We start from the raw sequence: 18548 nt of genomic DNA, 5'->3' as shown, positions 1-18548 counted from the left end.
GAGTGCTTAATTTGAACATTCAATGAATTTGATAATAAAAACTTTGGTTTGTAATATTGATATGAATTCAATATGCAGCAAATAACATGTTATCGTTTAATAAATACAATGTTTTTTTTCAGTTATGTTGTTATTACGTCCAGATGCGGTTGACGGTCGTGCCCCGGAAGTCATTACTGAAGGCGGAAGTTGACCCCGCGGCCACTGTAGCCGAAAGCAATGGCGGGGGATTCTTCAACTGAGCTTCTGTTTCTAGACACGTTTAAACACCAAAGCGCCGAGGTAACGAAACGTATTCTTTTATTCGAGCCGAAGAGTTGTCTGCATTTATCACGTGTCTTGTTTGTATTCTGTAGTTTTTGTACAGCCAGACGCAGGTTCGAGGGCTAGCATGCTAATGTTAGCATCGTCTCCACGCAAACGAGACAATTAACATTGATTCACGTAATAATTCAGTTTTGTGTGTATTTTCTATGTCATTTATCGTTACATGCTATTTGCTAATAGTTGGAGATCGCGCTCTGTCGAATCTTGGCTTTGTTTACTTCCGATCCGAGCTGTTGTCGCTGGCCTGTGTGTTGGTCATGGTTGGATGCACTTGTAAACATTTACCATCCCGTTTCTTTGTCGGTTCACACGCAGTTCACCAATGTGGATGTGGTGCGCTTCCCTTGCGTGGCGCTGATCACAGAAATCCGGGTAATTCCTCCCGGAATAAAAGCCCACAGCAATTTACCTGAGAGCAGAGCATGCGGGTAAGACATTTGATGACTAGCCCATGATCACCAACACACTCAGGTTAAATCCTATTTCTTTGTTTGCAACCTCTTCGTTCCTCACTCCTTTGGTTACGTGTTAGCTCCATCCATCTAAGATGCCATCAAGGACTAAGTCGAGGAGAACAACAGAGGAGGAGCGAGAAAGGAGAAATGAGACGTTCACTCTTCAATGACTTCATTTTTTTGTAGACGTCGATTATAGATTATGTCATTTCACCGACGTGCGTCACAGATCACTCATATCTGTGACTGAATGATTACTGTGGCAACACGTCCACTCTGTGCGTTTAGCAGGGTTGCACCCGTATTGGTACCGGTGCCGATACTGTACGTCTGCACAGTGCTTGGACTCATTAAAAAGCACTGATACTACGACACTGAAACCACATCACCAGTCTGACATATACCTCTGATGTGTTCACATTTCAAAACAAATTTTCCCAGGACAAAAATGCAATGTTTTCAGTAACACTTGGAATGTATCCTTTATCTTGCGTTTCGCTCTCTCTCTCTCTCTCTCTCTCGCTCTCACACACGCGCGCACAGCAGTTGGACCTCCAACTTTTGAGGTGTCAGCAAAAGCATACTTGGAACAGTTAAACTGCTTTTGGGGTTAATCAGGGGCACTTTAAATGGTGACAGGTGCGTACTGACTGTTATTTAACATGAGTTTGAGTGTGATTGGTTCATTCTGAACACAAGCCCCAGTTACAAGAGGGTGTGCACACTTGTGCAAAAACTATCTGTGTGTCTTTCCTTTTCCAATTGAGTTGCACCAGGTTATAGGTCACTCTAATGGTGGACAAAGTTTTGGAAAAAGATTTTTCTTGGTCTCCGTTATTGTATATCACAACAAAATATCGTGTCCCTATATGAAATTTATACAACTGTTGTGAACTTCTTGATGGGTAACAAATGAATGTCCCACTGTCGCTTTGTCCACCTCTCCTATGTTGATGCGTTTCAAGTCAAGTGTTCCGAGCACACACAAAAGATCTTCATCCTTTTCATCGGGTGTGTGTTTGGCTTTCTAGAGAGACGTCCCCTCATGCCTTCCAGTTGGAGCTGTTCTTCAAAAACGTCCCCAAACCCAACAGCCCTACCTTCAACAGACTTGGCAGGTGAGGATAACATTCTTTCTCTCTGCCCCCACCCTCCTCCATCTTGTTTTGTTTCTGTATCCTTATGAGGCTCTCCTTTTTCCACGTCTGTATTTCCTGGGTAGATCCCCAAAGTGCCTTAAGATGCACATGTCTGCCTGACCTGTAGAACCAGTCACCATAACATCCAAACCGCGTTCTCAGAGGCCAGTGAGGTGTGTGTGTGTGTGTGTGTGTGTGTGTGTGTGTGTGTGTGTGTGTGTGCGCGCGCACCCACCCATATTCAAGCTTCTTTGTTCCTGTTTTGGCTAACTGGTCTCACCTGAAACTCGGCCCCACCCATGTTGTAGTTGAGAGTGACGCAGCACTCATCAGTGGTCCCGGGAGGAAACCTGAATGAGTTCTATTTTTTATTCCCCCTACTAGAACAGTACGAGTTGCACCAGAGGTTGAGTTACTATCAATCAGAGTTGATGTCAATTGTAGATATGACACATCTGAGTTATTGATTATCTTTGCCAGGGACCTTGGAAGGAGTATTTTTACCACTTAATTTTTTTGTAGATGTCCTTGTCGGTGCTGAGAACTAAAGTGATGAGCACCCAATAATTATTGCGTCCACATAAGGGGTTGTCACTGATGGCTACTGCTCGTAGCTGTCATCACCTAGACCAAAAAAAAGTCAACGCTTTTTTTTTTTTTTTTTTGTGTGAAAGTCACTTTTGTTCTTGGTGTTTTAATTGGGGAGGATGAGGGAGGAACAATAACCTTGGTCTTATTGCTCACCCACCTGTTATTATCTCAGTAAAAGGCTGCCTTACTACTAAGGAAATATAGTATGAGTGACACATTTTCAGAGAATAAACAATTCTGTATCCGTATGTGGTCCTGTTACGGTGTGTGGAATGGTAGCGTTCATATTAATATGTCACTTTCTAAAATACCTCTTATACATATGACGCAGTGAGCAGAATAGTTTGTTGCGAGCTGATATACTCTGTAGTGCCACGTTCTAATTTATGGCAACTATGGACAAATTATTGTATATGTCCTGTCTTTCTTTTTGCCCTCAGTCTGGAGTATGACGAGAACAAGTCGATTGTCTTCAGACCCAGTGGAAAGGTGAGCCGAAATAGAATGTGAAACACACCCCAGTTAAAGTAGCAGGTTTTCCTGATGTAACAATTATATTTTGTGCGTAACCTACAACCTGTAATTCGGCTGCATTAAGTTAGTTGTAAATGAGAGGTGTTTGGTTTTTTTCCGGCTTTCTAGCAGACATCTGAAGGTGTTGGGTCAAACTAGTATTTAGAGCTATTCATAGATCCGTCCTCCTAGTTGTGAAAAATATGCCGGTCAGGATAAATTGTGTCTTCGAAAAGTCAACAAAAGCCATCAAACATATTTGTGCGTGTGCAAAGATCAACACAGATGGCCTGGTGCTGCGTGGCTGGTACACCAGTCTGACTTTGGCTGTGTACGGGACAGCGGAGCGTTCGCATGGACACGAGCAAGGCTCGCCCCCGCCGCCCCCTCCCCCACCCCCTCAGCAGCCATGCGGGCCCAAAAGACTTGTAAAACAAGGTGGGCGTCTGTCAAACGAAAGGCCGGTGAACACCATTTGAGCAGATGTTCTCTTACAGTGCTCATTGTTTTACTATGTAGAGTGGGAAAAAGATGACCAGTACAATGGGAGCCCCCCCAGACCCGCACCCCGAGGGCCTCGCACCCCACCCGGGCCCCCGCCCCCCGATGATGACGATGAGGAGCAAGTCCAAGTTCCGGGAGCCAGCAGTGAGTAATATAACGTATTAATAGTGTTCAGCATCAACAATATCATTTTGTCTTCGTTGACGCCCCTTTTTTCATAATGATAACGTGACGGTGACGAGCAAAACATGGCTCTTTGATGAATACATCTTGACGAGACGGGACATCAATGTTAGCCCGTAGCTATCATAGTTTGGCTGCATACCCAGGAAGCCCGCAAACCTGTTTTCAGATTTGGCGATGTGATGCTCTGCATAAGGAGGATTGTAGATTAGATTGGATTTTTGTCGTCCATAACTGCTTCGGGTGATAGCCCCGCGAACTGGTCGTACTGTTGTTCTCTGGGGTGTTGGAGGCTGAATAAAGTATGCTACAATCTGCAACAGTCTCCCGCAGCATGCTCGTCAGTGGAGTAACCACTGTACTAAACAGCTTGAAGTCACTTTTTTGGAGAAATGTTCACCATCTGTTGATCTGCACAGAAGTACGGGTACTAAAAAGATGTGGTATCGTTCCATTACTTACTCTGAGGTATCACGGTACTCTTTTAAACTACTCCCAATATATCGTGGGTTTTCACGCGTTGCGGGTGGGTCTGGAAAGTATCCCCCCGCAAAGTGGTGGTTTGCTGTAATACTTGAGTTTTCCAGCAATGTTCTTTGAAATTGGACGTCCTATTGTTTTGCTAACTGTTGTCATCTTGGCCGTGATCGACAGTGGGCATGGTCAAAGACGAGCCGCGCGAGGGCCGCGAGGACTACCTGGAGGCCGTGTCGCCTGAGAGGTCGCTGGCTGCCGACGAAGCGTACTCCGATGCCGAGCAAGAGGAAGCTGAGGACGAAGAGGAGGAGCAAGAGCAGGAGGACGACACGCGGACGGAGGGGAGCGCTCTGGAGGAAGAGGAAGAAGAAGAAGATGAGGGTGAGGACGAGGAGATGGAGGAAGGTAGGGGAGTTGTTTGGTGGGAGACATTCAGTCTCCAATCTCAAATGGACGCAAAATTCAAAACCTCTTAGAAGTACAGCGTCTAGCGTTCACAAGTTAATGGAGCTTGTGATGGTTCCATGAAGTGGGTCCATTTGGGATTGAGTGAAAAAGTGGATTTGCTATGGCATGCTGCCTCATCAATAGCCTCAGCTAACCAGGCTTAAGGTCAACAATCTTACGCTTACCAGTAAAGATGGACCGCACTCATGCTGTCATCGTGTTCTGCATGCTCAACTGTCCCTGCATGTTTGGAAGTGCTGCTGCCATCAGGTCTGTCTCTGGCTGTGTTCGCATTCACCCCCTTTCTACTACATTAAGGATGTATAAAAAACAAAAAAAACAAAGGTTTCTTGGATGGACTGATGCAAGGGCCACTTTGAGATTATTCACCTTTCATTGTTTAACACATTATACCAATCCATATGTGTAGATAAAAATATGGTAAGCAATCAGATACTGTATTATACTTCATTTTTTTGTTGTAAAAAGCAGCAGCACAATCCCAGCTCCGCATTCAGAACCAAAACAAGAGCGATCTGTGCTAAGATGACCTTGACATGGAGCAGAAAGTGGAGCAAAAACTGGCGATTCACGCTCCGTGCGTATTCATCGGTGCATAATGTACAGACATTTTGTGACTTTTGTAGTTGGAATGGTGGAAAACAAAGAAGTAAGAGATGAGAACAAACTTCTTATCTTATCTTGCCTTGCCAATCAGTATAGAAAGTAAGTAGTTCAATGCAGGCAAACCATTTTAGGATATGCCGAGGGCCGTTCAAAAATTGTGGGTATGCCGCAAATGTGCCCCTGGCCTTAGTTTGGACATCTCTGCACTACATAGTGCCTTTTATAGTGAGCTCTCCATTTTGTAGTCCTGTTCGAGTAAGTAGTGAGCATAGGTTCTCCCCTATACAGTGGCCTCAGTGGGTCACACGGTGCATCTTGAATAGTAGTGAACACCGGATAAAAGCAATATATCCCATGATGCATTACGGCGATCCAGATAAATGCTGTTCTGCTTCTGGGGTACGGTTTGATTTTTGACATGAGACAAATTTGAGGCGTGGCGTGAAACTATGTGAGCAACACATCACAACATGGATGGAAAAATGCTTTGCTTGTATTCATTTTGTAAAATACACTCATCTTCAAACAATATAACATTATTATAATGTATTTATTTGTTCAATACAGTATTTGTCACGAAAGACCTACCAACTCACGTTCATCCAGTATGTTATAATTATGCGACAGTGATGTTTTAATTAACCGTACACCTAAGAAGTGTTTGAAAACAATTTTTCATTTGACTGGGGAGTGAACTATTAGGTAAAATTTGCTTAAACTAGATATTCATGTACTATGTAGTCCACTATAGAACAATCCCTATATAATGATTCAGGAGTGAATGAGTCTGAACACAGCCTAATGTATTCTTAAACAAGAAAGGAAGAATACATTAGTCAACAGCTTCTTTGCTCTCGCTCCCTTTTTGTATCTGTGATGATAGAATACCATCATTTACAATGGAGTCGCTACATTTTCTGACGACTCTCCTTTTTTGTCTCTTTTCTTTTTTATTTATTTTTTATTTTTTATTTTTTTGGACTAGGTGATGACGGCTATGAGCAGATTTCGAGTGATGAGGATGACCTGGATAATGGCACCTTCAAGCTACCCTCCTTTGACATGGACTACACTCCTGAGGACCTTGCATCTGTGCCGCCAGTCCAGTTCGACCCCTATGAACGAGAACTCCGACCGCTTGTCTACTTCACCCCTCCGTACAAAACACACTTCGATACCCAGCTTGAGAAGCCCAGTGTGGAGAAGAGCAAAGACCCTAGTTGTCCCGAGGAAGTAGCAGGTGGAGAGGATGCTGATGGGGTTGCGCAGGTGAAAGAGCTCCTAGGAAGCATTGGCGAAGACAGAGATGTCCGCTGGGTCACTGCCTTGGAAGAAGTGTCGGGACTACTCGCCAAGGACTCGGCTTGCCTCATTAAACAGGCCGAGCGCGTGGCCTTGGAAGAGCATGTCGGTCTTTTAGCCCAGTGGGCTCTCCAAGCATTAAGTATGGAGATTGCCCTCACACAACCAATTGCGCTCAACCTCAGACAACTGAAAGCAGGTGCCAAGTTAGCGTCGTACCTAGCGGAGTGTCCACAGGGCCTGAAGGCGCTACTGCGTGACGGGGCTCTGGATGTGCTGTTGGAGCTCCTCCACAGGGACCACGTATCCTCCACATTGAAACTGAGTCTTCTCAGGGCACTTGATGCTCTGATCAGTTCTCCTGTCGGGGTAGAGGCTTTCCTCAACGCTGGCGAGTCAGAGAAGAGTGGCTATCAGGTTTGCACCAATTTAATCTTTCTAATCACAGCTTTAAACCAGGGCTGGGCCATACGGTCTTACTATTAAGTTTTGGAATTTTTTTTCCCCCACAAGAATCCCATTTTCAATTTTAGTACATTACTTTTCCTCTTTGCGCATAGAAACAACAAGTGGCGGCTGGTCAATAGAGAGCGCCCCACCGCTGCTGAGTCACCTTGAAAAGGACAAAAGTGAAAGTAAAATATAATAATACCAGTTAATTGAAAACACTACATTGTCCCTAGGTGTGAATGTGAGTGCGAATGGTTGTTTGTTTATACGTGCCCTGCGATTGGCTGGCGACCAGTTCAGGGTGTACCCTGCCTCTCGCCCAGAGTCAGCTGGGATGGGCTCCTGTATGCCCGCCAAGTGAGGATAAGCGGTATGGAAAATGGATGGATGGATGGATGGATGTTAAATTCTTATGGCATATATTTCGGTATTAAAAAATAAAGGGGAAAAGTTTGAGAACCCTTGTGTCTATGAATGACGGTCATTATTTGATTCTGTATATCAGTCCTGTAGTTGAAGTTTAGTACGCGTACCACTATTGGCATGCCGACTCCCTCTTGTGGCATGCGAAACAATCACTGAATTAAATGTGCAAATTGTTCATAATGTTACAGTGGCTTAACCTCTAAATCCGGTAAAATACATTTGGTAAGTACAGTTCAATTGTACTTAACTAAGTACAATGGATTTTCATCTTTTAGAAATATTTTTAAATGTTCAAATATTTAAGTAGGTACATTTTTTTTTCATTTAACTTTTATGTCCTATACATTTTAATTGAGTCATTTCTTTAAGTACAGTTTATTTTTTATTTTTATATATTTAAGCAGCGTGCTTATGTTCAAACCGCATAGCTTTACAGTGGCTTACATAATAATAAAAACAAAAACTTGGAAATAAAAACTACTATGCTGCTGTATTTTAATATTGTTCATTCTGGTGGTACTTGGAGAGCCAAGTATTTTTGGATGTGGTACTTGGTGTAATCTGTTTGACAACCACTGCTGTAGTTTCTTCCAACTTGTTAGTATCCCAAGTTGTCCAACAGAGGGCTATAAAAGCCTCTCGGTTCTACAATTGCACTGTCGGGAGGGAGGCCAAGGTTTATTGTGCAGTGCACGAAACTAAAAATGTAGCAACCAAATTGCTAAGTTTGCAACACTGAGTCTGCTTTTGTGTACTAGCGCTTTTGTTAGTTTGCTAGCAGGAGTGCGCGTTGAACTACGAAAACTGGCAAACTTGAATGAATCAATAAAATCAATTAATTGCCACGCCCTTCTTTACATGTGCATTTTCAGGAGAGAAAAAAAGTGCTTTATTTTCCTTACCTTTTACGTTCTTGTCCTTCACAGCTTTTAGTGCAGCTCTTCCTGCGTGATGAAACGGTGAGGGTCATAACTGCTGGCAATGCCATCCTTCAGAAAAGTCACATGTTTGAGATACTGCTCGACCTCCGCCGTACAGCAGCAGCATGGAGCGAGCCGCAGCAGGTACACACGCGCACACGCTCGCACGCACACACACACACACAAGACCCATACTGTTATCAAATTTTGCATGGTAGGTTGATTGGTGACTCTAAATTGCCTGTAGGTGTGAATGTGAATGGTTGTTTGTTTCTATGTGCCCTGCGATTGGCTGGCGAGCGGTTTAGGGTGTACCACGCCTCCCGCCCGAAGTTAGCTGGGATAGGCTGCAGCAGCCCGCGACCCGCGTGAGGATAAGCGGTAAAGAAAATGGATGAATTCTAGTAAAGCTGCGACGCAATTTATGCGTTGAGATGTAATGCATAGTTTATTATTCATTTAATTTGACTTTTTTTTCCTTTACATTTTCAAATTCTGTTTCAACTTGAACAGCATAGTACATCAGTTCAAAATAATTGCATTACCTAATTTGTCCTATTGTGATATACGGTAAGTGTCAAGTAGCAGTTTTGACTATTTTGATCTTAAGGCTATTCTAAGGCTAAGGCTGACTTATGACACAGTGATAGTTTCTTAAGTTGTTTTATATACAATAGTTTCTTGAAACAATGAGGTCAGAAGAGCTTAAATACAACAAGGGACAATTTTTATTCTCATATGGGTGGTTGCTTACTTGCCTTTTTGAAATGTGCCAACCATGCTGACTTGTTGTTGAAATGTTGTCATGGATACACAGACTCACCAGGATGTTGAGTACATTTCACTTCGGGACTTTATGCCTTCCGAGTCGAGCATAAACGTGTAAGGGGCATTCCAGAACATTAGGAGACTGTGTCAAAGTAGGTCCCTATGGGTTAAACCATTGATTCTCAAAGTGTGGTGCGTGGGTTCTCTCGAGTGAGAATTACTGATGAAATACAATCTAATGCATGATGCTTGGAGCTATGCAAAAGGTTATTTTAAACAATGTTTTTTTAAATCCATTAAAGTACTTATTTTATGTACAGTAATTTTTTTCTTCTCAAGTACAGTATTTCTTTATTTTTCTTTTTTTTACAGTAAGTAAAGTTCAGTTGCATTTAACTTTGTGGTACTTGGAGCGCTTAGTATTATTTGAGGTGGTACGTGCTTTCAAATGTTTCAGAACCACTGGGTTAAACATTATGGCTATTTTGACAGCAATTGTCAACAATCACTTTTCAGGAGGAGCTCGAGGATGTGGACGCCACCATGGAGGAGGAGCCAGCCCTGAGTCCCTCCGCCGTGAGCGAAGCCGAGCTCGATCGCTTGGTGGGTGCCCTGGAGGAGTTGTATCAGCTGCTGGAGACCGCCCCTCACTGCATGGTGCAGCCCCCAGGAAAAGCTTTTCCAACTTCTGTGAGAATAACGGGACCACAGGAGAGGGATGATCCATACCCAACACTTTACAGGTACACATTGACACACCCTTGGTTCCGAAGTGCATTTTAAAATTCACTTGTGCCCCCGAGGTTGACTTGAGTCATCATCTCCAGGTACTTGCATGCATGCCATTTCCTGGAGAGCACGTCGGTGGTGCTTTCTGCAGCAGCGGCGGCTGGACACTTGGGCGTTACCCAAGCTGTGAGAGAGCTCCTTCGCTTCCTGTCGCTCACGCAGTCGGGTCTGCTCTTCCTTCTCGCCCAACCCGCTCCCACCAACCTACTCTTGCGCCTTCTCGCGTCCATGGCCGAGAGCGACGCAGAGGAGACGGCCTTCCCGGGAGGAGAGGGCGCTCTCAGCGGGCCCGGGTTTGGTGAAGAGGGCTTCGGCGTGTGGCTCATGCAGGCCCTGCATGCTCTTCAGGGGGTCTCGGAGCTCTTGAGCCATGTGACCTCAGGAGGAGACGGAGGTGTGGGCTTGGATGAAGGTGACAATCCGGAGGTCCTGGCCATCCTCCATTCACTCTATCTGATGACCTTCACCGCGACTGGCCGCAGTGCTGTGGTACACGTATTGAGTTTGGACAACAACTTGTCCTGTCTTGTCACACTGTTGCAGCACTACAGCAAGGAAGGACAAGGGTGAGCTCCTCTTCTTCTCCTTCTTCAATATCACCCAACCCTACTTTTTACTCATGTCAAGTGTAAAAATATCCTTCCTTTTTTTTTTCTTTTTAAGTGAAGCCAAGACTCGCAAAGCAGTGACGTATAACTACGCCTGTATGCTCATCTTGCTGGTGGTGCAAAGCTCAAATGAACTGCGGATGATGGAACAGTATGCCGCGCCACTGCTCTTCATAGCCAAGGCTGACGACACCAATGCCAAGTTACAGGGTAAATATGACAAATGTGCAAATGTGTTGGAAAGGTTTTGTCGTGGCGGCGTGTCCTCTCAATGATTACTCCGGTTGTTGTTCGTCAGAGCTGAGCAAATGGCTGGAGCCGTTGGAAAAAGTGCGCTTTGAGATCGGCAGCATCTCACCACTTCTAGACTACGTCAAACAGGTATAAATATCCTCTCTATCAAAACAATTACATTTGGTAACTTACAAGACTTAATACGCAAAAAGCGTCTTCCAAGGCACATATTCAGCTAAATGAGCTCATCTTACAACAAACCCAAGAGTTATCTGCCATGGTATGCGTGGTCCGGCTGACATGTCTGGACTGCTCTAACGTATGCCTGCATCGGTGCATGTTAAAGTCGAGACTGCATACAAGTAATAGCGCTATATATCATTTTTATGTGTGCCGTCTCATGTCTTCAGAATGTGGAAAATGTGTTGACTCCTGAGGGAACCGGATTGGTCACTGCTCTAAGGGTGATCTGCCACATTGCCTGCCCCCTGCCTCCTGTTGGAGGTAAATAATTCAGAGCACCTTATTAAGAAACTGAGGATGAACATGAACATCGGTATCCTACCACCGCTAGGTAGAACGTATTGAAATGCCCCCGCAAGAGTTGAAGGATAAGACACAGCCACCGGTGCACTTTCAATCACACTATTAAACAAAAAGAAACTTGTAATAAGCACATTCACAGTCGAGCTTCCATGGCTCACAACTGACTGGCAAACAGTGAGCCAGTTAACAGCCAGCCACGAACCTCAGCCAACTACACTCTTGTTCGCTGACGCACACGTCACTCACCAGGCCAGTTCCTGCCTTTTAAAGCCATAAACACGGAAAGTCACAGATATTATAGTGCGGAACCTGAGGATTGTGACCCCAAGTGGACAAAAATCATACTTAGACCTCACTTACTGTTATTGTTTGATAATGCAAAATCCATTTGTATCCGATTGATCGATGAGATAATTGGTCAAATACTCAGTTGCAAAAATATTTGATAGTTGCGACCCTAGAGCGAAGGACCCCCGGTAATTTTTCTACTAGCTATCCGCAACACACCCTTAAAAGGGTCTGCAATCCACTTTTGGGTCTCGACCTACCAGTTGAGAATTCCTGGTGTACTGTAATAAATAAACAGTGCGCCTCAAACTTTGGCATCTTTTTTTCTGTGCGGTAGTCGCTGCCCATGGCCACTGTAAGAGGAAATACAGAAGTTTGAGTTACTGTAAGCAGCGCCATACGCAGATCTCAGCTTGTCCGCCATGTTTCCCCAGGTCAGCAAAGGGACCTGAAATGGAGTCTCGCCTGTGTTCAGCTGTTCTCAGGCGAGGGTCTGGATACATGCGTGCGAGTCCTGCAGAAGCTGTGCAGCGTGCTGCTGCAGCCGTGGCGCTTGCACGGAAACATGGGCCCCACGCCGCAGCGCTGCATGATCCTCCACGTTTGCGTCAGTACGCTGCGGTTGCTGCGCACCATGCTGACGGAGCTGCTCCGCGGAGGCGCGTTCCAGTTCAGGGACACTCGAGTGGCCAACGTCTTGGTCATGCTCCACATGATAGTTTGTTCCATCCCTGCATCGGGACGACTGGATGGGGATGAAACCAGGGTGCAGGCTCTTATTGTTGACGTCCTGCTGACCTTTACGCAGGGTGTCAATGAAGAGGTGTGTAAGGTTTGGGAGGCAAAGTGTTGCCTCTTTAATAGGTCATATGTTGCGGAGGAACTAGTTGCATGTAATGACGTTGTCGGCTAATTACAAAATGTATGTAATTATAATCTTTTACTGGGAGAAAATGTGTAATTAAATTACAGTTGCATTTGGAAATTTCCATGAATACAATTTTAGTTGGATTTGAAAAATAGCCCCAAAAGCTCAGATATTTTTCATGTAACTTCCTCCTCCTAAAACTGACACTTGTGATTGGCTCTCTCTGGTCATGTAACATTCTTCTAGTCTCAAACGTGCCATATTTTCCCCAATATGACCATGACGTGCCACCTTGTGGTGCAATCTATTAGTTTGTCTGAGATTTTGAAGCAGTTATGGGTTGTCAAATGAAGCGATATTGTCTAATTTGAGTAGATTTGTCATTAGGTCAGCATGGTATGGTATGGTGGTTTTCCACATGCTGTACACATACAATGCAACAAACATGTTTTATTCTCTATTTACATTGACGCCTGTTTTATTTTATTATTTGTGTAAAGAACAACCGTGAGGTTAATTGCAAAAAAGTAAATTACATTTTCAACAGGGTAACCAACTTGCGCGTTTTTTTTTTTACAGGTGACGCATACAGAGGAGACACTGGCCAGTAACACGTGGTCACTGATGTTAAAAGAGGTTTTAGTGTCATTACTCAAGGCTCCTGAAGGGCTCTTCTCCGGTCTTACACTGTTGTCTGAGCTCCTGCCACTGCCACTTCCAATGCAAAGCACTCAGGTGCCTCAGTTGGCCACAATCGAGACCGTTTCTTCCTTTGTACTTGTTACACGTCCTTGTCGTTGCTTCCTCAGGTGTTGTCGGTACAAGACGTTGCAGTGGCCTTAAACACAAGGAAGCTGTGGAGCATGCACGTACGGGCACAATGGAAAGTGTTCTCTGAGGCATTGCAGTGTGTGTGCGTCACCAGCTGCGCTCCGCTCTTGGCCATCCTCAGGAGAGTGTGTCTTCAGCTGGCTGACCTGTCTTCACCCACCGCAACGCTCATCATGAAGACCTTGCTAGAGTTGCTGTCGGAGGAGCTACAGCCGTGAGTGACGGACGCAAATGGGCGCTGTGGTGACTTTGCAATGACTCCAAATTGACTGAGGGGAAAAAATGTCACACCTGCAGGGCGGAGGGGAAACGTCCGTGCTGGGCCCAAGTCTTGCGTCTGCTTTCTCTGACTGACGCGCTGGCGTCACAGAGAGCTTGCAAGTGTCCCGTGCTCCACTTGCTTTCTGGGTCAGTGTCTGGAGACGAACAACTGGCAGATCTCTTCCCCTTGCTGCTGCCTCTCCTGGTTCCTCCCGCCACCCACTCATTACAGCAACAGCAATGCAGCGAACTCATGGGAACCATATTACAGTCACTGTGTGACCAGGTAAGCAAAGTCAACAGAGCGTAAACCGTACAGTGTACCCCCGCTTGTTCGCAGTTGTCAATTCACGACTTCACCTAGTCCCGTTGTTTTCGGCGGAACCTATCCTCAGCTATTAGCTGAGAGAAAAACACAAATAGTTGCGTTTTTGATGCTCTTTGTGACATGCCACCAGAGCACTGGACAATGGGAACATAAGAATTGGTGTCAAGGAAGAACCGGTATGTTGAAGTGATACTCGGCCGTTCTAGCTATGGAGAGTCTTCGCACTATGTGTATGTTTTTTGCTCTGCTGGGTGGCTATTGGCTGGGATTTTTTTTATTTGTGACGTTGTAAGATGTGTTTTATATTAAGGTGTTTTGGTATCATATTTTGGGTTATATTTACTGTTTAAACTATTAGCACAGTATAGGCAATTCAAAAAAAAAAAAATGTCGAGTCAGTTCCATTACTGCAATTTGCGGCAGGGTTGTTCCCGATATTGTATTTCCAAGGAAAAGAGTGTCATCTAAAAAGATGTATTGCCATCTCCTCCAGGACATTTCTCTGGTGATTTCTCAAGGGAGTGAAAGCTGCGTGTCAGAGCTGGAACAGCTGGCCAACGCGCTCCCAGGCCGAGAGATGATGTCATCCATTTGCAACTCCTGGATGGAGGTTTTGGGAAATAGGGACAGCAGCGCACCGCTTCTCCTCACCTGTATCAGGACTTTAACATTCCTCACAGAGCACGACTATGGAGTTTACCACCTCAAAGTGTAAATACCACTGCTCTTCTGTTTCTCTCCTTTTCCCACCAAAAGTTGTTTGTTAGACTTATGAACAGTTTTTTTATTGACTTTTAAAAAAAAAAAAAAAATGTATGCCATCACTATTGCTACTTCCATGAATCTCATTTAAGTGCGGTACAATGTTTCAGGGCTCTGAAGAAACACAGTCCAGGTTTATTCTCGCTTCTGAAGAGATTAGCGTTTCCCTTCAACAAGGACTCTGCAGACCTGCTCTCAGCTTTGTTGGACTTCCTCCGACAGATTGTCAACACAGAACCAGTGGTAAATTTCGGTTGAGATTTCAGGACAAACCTAAAATGCAATACCACCGTCACAGTTGAACTTCATTTGGCTTTCTTTTAGCTTTTGAATGCTCATGTTCAAATGTTCCATTATTTCAGGGCTTTTTGCACCACCTTCTCTCATAAGGAGCTGAACTTTTTCCAGACACAAATGAATTGTTTGAGAGTCATTTTGGCACTGTGTTTACATGTATTATATATATATATATATAGCAGTGTCATGAGGAGGGCCAGGCATCCGTCGAGGAGTTGCCCTTTGTTCCCCCTTCACGGTTGCTGAGTGCATCTGAGATGAAGGCTCTTCTGCAGTGGGAAAAGTCTGACTCGCATCCTATTCAGACTTTCGAGAAACAAATCAAGGTACAAATGAGTGCACTTGTCATAATAGGATTCGGACTCGACAAATGTTGATGCTGACTTGTATTGAAACGTGTATTTGTTGTTTCCCTTTCAGAAAATTTGTAAGGAGGATGATACACTGGAGACCCTGTTGGAGAGTGTGACCGTCCTGAGGCAAACGTTGGAGGCTGCTGCCGATGAGCCTCCCGCAGTTGATACAGAGCCCACTCTGCCAGCACCCGAGACTCTCGCGACTCAGTTTAATCACAGGTACAGCTGCTGATAATACAACAAATGGAACTGTGCCCTTGTGCTTTTACTCCGCTTAAACTCCCCCTGACCAAACTAATTTATTCTCCCCCTTTTTTTTTTTAATCTGTAGGACTGTTTTTATTCTTTCCGAAGCACTTGATGAGCAACTCAAGGCTCTGTGGTTCTCTCCCTTCCAAACAGATGACATAGAAACTGAGCTCGACATGGTGGGTACTCCATTTGACCTAGAACAGTGGGTCCCAGTCACATTAGTGTGCCCTGTACCACAAGAGTGTATCCGATTTCACTTTTTTTATTTATTTATTCCCCCCCCCCCCCCCCCCCTCCCATTTAATTGTAGAAAAGAATAGACAATCCTAAAAATATTTGATTTATCCAAAGTGATAGTTTGGTGGCCATGGGACACTGTTCATGTGCATGAGAATTAACATAATTGGATGCGTGTGTCATAGGTGAAGGTGGATCTGGTGGGTTTGGCTCAGGAATGTTGTCCAGAACTGGACCTGAAGGCAGAACTGGAGCGCTCCTTCCTGTCCGAGCCCTCCTCGCCTGGTCACGCCAAGGCTCAAAAAGGCTTCCGGCTGGGGAGACACAAGCACGAGACCTTCATTACGTCCAGGTAGCGCATCGAGTCACGTCTCTGCTGAACACTTTGCGCAGACTTCAATGTCGTTGACTGGAGGATTGCGAATGTTTTTGTAGCGGTAAATCAGACTACGTGGAGCCTGCGAAGAGAGCGCACATCATGGCTGCGCCGCGTGGCCGGGGAGGCCGAGGGGGCTTGGGACAGAACTTCTGCCGACCCCACGACATCTTCCGCCAGCGCAAACAGAACACGTCCCGTCCTCCCAGCATGCACGTGGATGACTTTGTGGCAGCTGAGTTTAAAGACATCACCACCCCAATTGGACTTTTGCCTCCTAAACGGCCTCTGAAGAGCTCCCCCAAGCTCCCCACAAGAGGACTTTTCACTGGCAACAGAGGCAGGGCCACCTTCCACAATCAGACGCGCTTCTTTACTCCACCGCAGCCCAAAACTGTTCTACTCTCTGGTAAGCGCACCCATCTTGTCTTTTTTAATATGGTTTGATTTCATGTTAGTCATATGCCATAATGCAGAACAGGTCTTTTAGTGCATATTGTGCCGACACATCCGTCTGTCCATCCATTTTCTGTACAGTTGATCCTCATTGTTGAGCCTCTTCCAGCTTTTCCCGATACAGCCAGGTCCATAAATATTGGCATTATTATCGACACAATGGTCATCTTTTTGGCTCTAAACACCACTACAATGGATTTCAAATGAAACGGACAACATGTGCTTTAATTGCCGACTTTCAGCTGTATTTTGAGGGTATTGACATCCAAATCAGGTGAACGGTGGAGGAATGACATGTTTGTATATATGCCTCCCACTTTTTAAGGGGCTACTAAAAATCATGAGACAAATTAACATTCATAAATCCAACTTTCACTTTTTAGTACTCGGTTGCAAATCCTTTGCATTACATTACAGCCTGAAGTGTGAAACACATTTTGTAACGGCCAGAACAATTCAATAACATCAGTCAAATTATTCTTTCGGAATCCCCCAGAGGGCAGGGCTCCAAACAGTCGGTTTTTTAACGTGTTAATCCGAAGTTGTCCAACAGAGGGCGATAAAGGCCTCTCGGTTCCACAGGCAACTACCCTCGCAGGGAGGGCGGCCGAGGTTCGTCCTGGAGCGCTCATGGAGGAGCGCAAGTCCCGGCCGTCACTCACAGGGGGACCTACAGTGAACCTCGCGGGGGCCAGAGCAACTTCACGCGAGGACCTCTGCCCTCACGACAACTTCCTGCAAGTAAGGAATCAACACACACACACACACACAAAACTGTGCCAACTGGATGGATGGTTTTCATACCCCACTGTCTTTCCTTTTGAAAATCAATTAATCATTTTGCATTTACTCAATAGCAGACAGGGAAATAAATGCTGTTATTTCGCAGATATGAATGGATATGGACACATTTGTGACAGAGTGGGAACTATTTCATGTCTTCACTGTTATTACAATAGTATAGAGACAAGAGTGTAGTGGTTTTATGAATAGTTCGGATCATTTATGCACTCACGTAAATGCATTTATCTGCAGAGTTTGAAGGGAAACACTGAAATGGTGCAACTGACACGATTTTTATGACGCTGTTGTCTTTACCGTTATGCACTTTTGTCTTTACCGTTATGAAAAGAAGTGTATTTCAATGGGCCGCCACCCTCTCATCTGAAATTCCCAGACGCGTATCGTCTGGCTCCTCGTGATCGAGTGCCACGTGGCAGAGGTGGCACCGGGCTGACGTGGCTTAGCGGCGGCGGCGGAGGAGGAGGTGGAGGAGGAGGCGGCAACGTGGGAGGCGGCGGAGGAGGAGGAGGAGGAGGAGGGAGAGGCTCCCAGGTGAGCAAGTTCAGCGGCGGGGGAGGGAGCGGCGGCGGGAGGGGCCGACACGTCCGCTCCTTCACCAGGTAAATGTTGACTCAAAAGCCTGCCGCGGCTCCAAACGGACCAATCAGGTTGTTTTATGCCATCTCCATGGAAATGTGTCCCTGGTGATCTTGTCAGCATCTAATGCAGATTTTGTGTTGTTTTGTTATTATAAGTTGTAACTAGAAAATAAAGTTCGGAGTGTTTTTCATGTCGTTGATTGCTACAGCGAAGCAAATTTGGAAGCTAAAAAGGAAAATAAAAGCTGTCTCAATTATGTCAGGACTATATTTTTTTATAATGTACAATATTATAGATTGCTATTTTCCTTTTTAATATTTTTGGGGGGGAGGGGGGGGTGCTGGAGTGGATTATTGGCATGCCATTCATTTCAATGGAGAAAGATGATTTAAGTCTTTGAAGTCACAAGCGTGGTCACGGAACAACTTTATCTCAAGGCACAGCTATTTTATTGCATTGTAGAGGGTCTCCCCCCCCCCCCCCCCCCCCCCAAAACATTTTGAATTAAAATATTCTTTTTCATTTAGTTTTTATTTAAATTAAATTA

The 18548-nt window shown here is 45.1% G+C and overlaps 1 protein-coding gene across 2 annotated transcripts; it reads left to right on the top strand.

The window, feature by feature from the left end:
- Positions 1–151: 151 nt before the first annotated feature.
- On the top strand, positions 152–18257 carry virma (vir like m6A methyltransferase associated). Of its 2 annotated transcripts, none has more exons than XM_061777772.1 (27): positions 152–282; positions 643–755; positions 1814–1900; positions 2953–3001; positions 3301–3463; positions 3545–3673; positions 4367–4570; positions 6249–6982; positions 8368–8505; positions 9646–9872; positions 9957–10484; positions 10582–10736; positions 10825–10907; positions 11171–11264; positions 12029–12417; positions 13042–13197; positions 13272–13507; positions 13591–13840; positions 14376–14593; positions 14755–14887; positions 15121–15267; positions 15362–15516; positions 15629–15725; positions 15972–16138; positions 16222–16571; positions 17201–17359; positions 17796–18257. In XM_061777772.1, the coding sequence occupies exons 1-27, from the start codon at positions 220–222 to the stop codon at positions 18023–18025; spliced, it is 5454 nt and encodes a 1817-aa protein (XP_061633756.1). In that variant the 5' UTR covers positions 152–219; the 3' UTR covers positions 18026–18257. The 2 variants fall into 2 exon arrangements, with proteins under 2 accessions (XP_061633756.1, XP_061633755.1); XM_061777771.1 differs by having other exon boundaries at positions 4367–4594.
- The last annotated feature ends 291 nt before the right edge of the window (positions 18258–18548 follow it).

This window comes from Phyllopteryx taeniolatus, chromosome 6 (assembly GCF_024500385.1).
Source record: "Phyllopteryx taeniolatus isolate TA_2022b chromosome 6, UOR_Ptae_1.2, whole genome shotgun sequence".
NCBI classification, from domain to species: domain Eukaryota; kingdom Metazoa; phylum Chordata; class Actinopteri; order Syngnathiformes; family Syngnathidae; genus Phyllopteryx; species Phyllopteryx taeniolatus.
Note: the sequence above shows the minus strand (reverse complement) of the source record. Positions and strands in the feature narration are given on the sequence as shown.

Bases quoted from the DNA above. Each gene is read 5' to 3' on its own strand.
- virma (XM_061777771.1), top strand. From the start codon at position 220: ATGGCGGGGGATTCTTCAACTGAGCTTCTGTTTCTAGACACGTTTAAA. The intron at 6,983-8,367 runs GTTTGCACCAAT...TGTCCTTCACAG, and splicing joins CAGAGAAGAGTGGCTATCAG to CTTTTAGTGCAGCTCTTCCT. The intron at 13,198-13,271 runs GTGCCTCAGTTG...TTGCTTCCTCAG, and splicing joins TTCCAATGCAAAGCACTCAG to GTGTTGTCGGTACAAGACGT.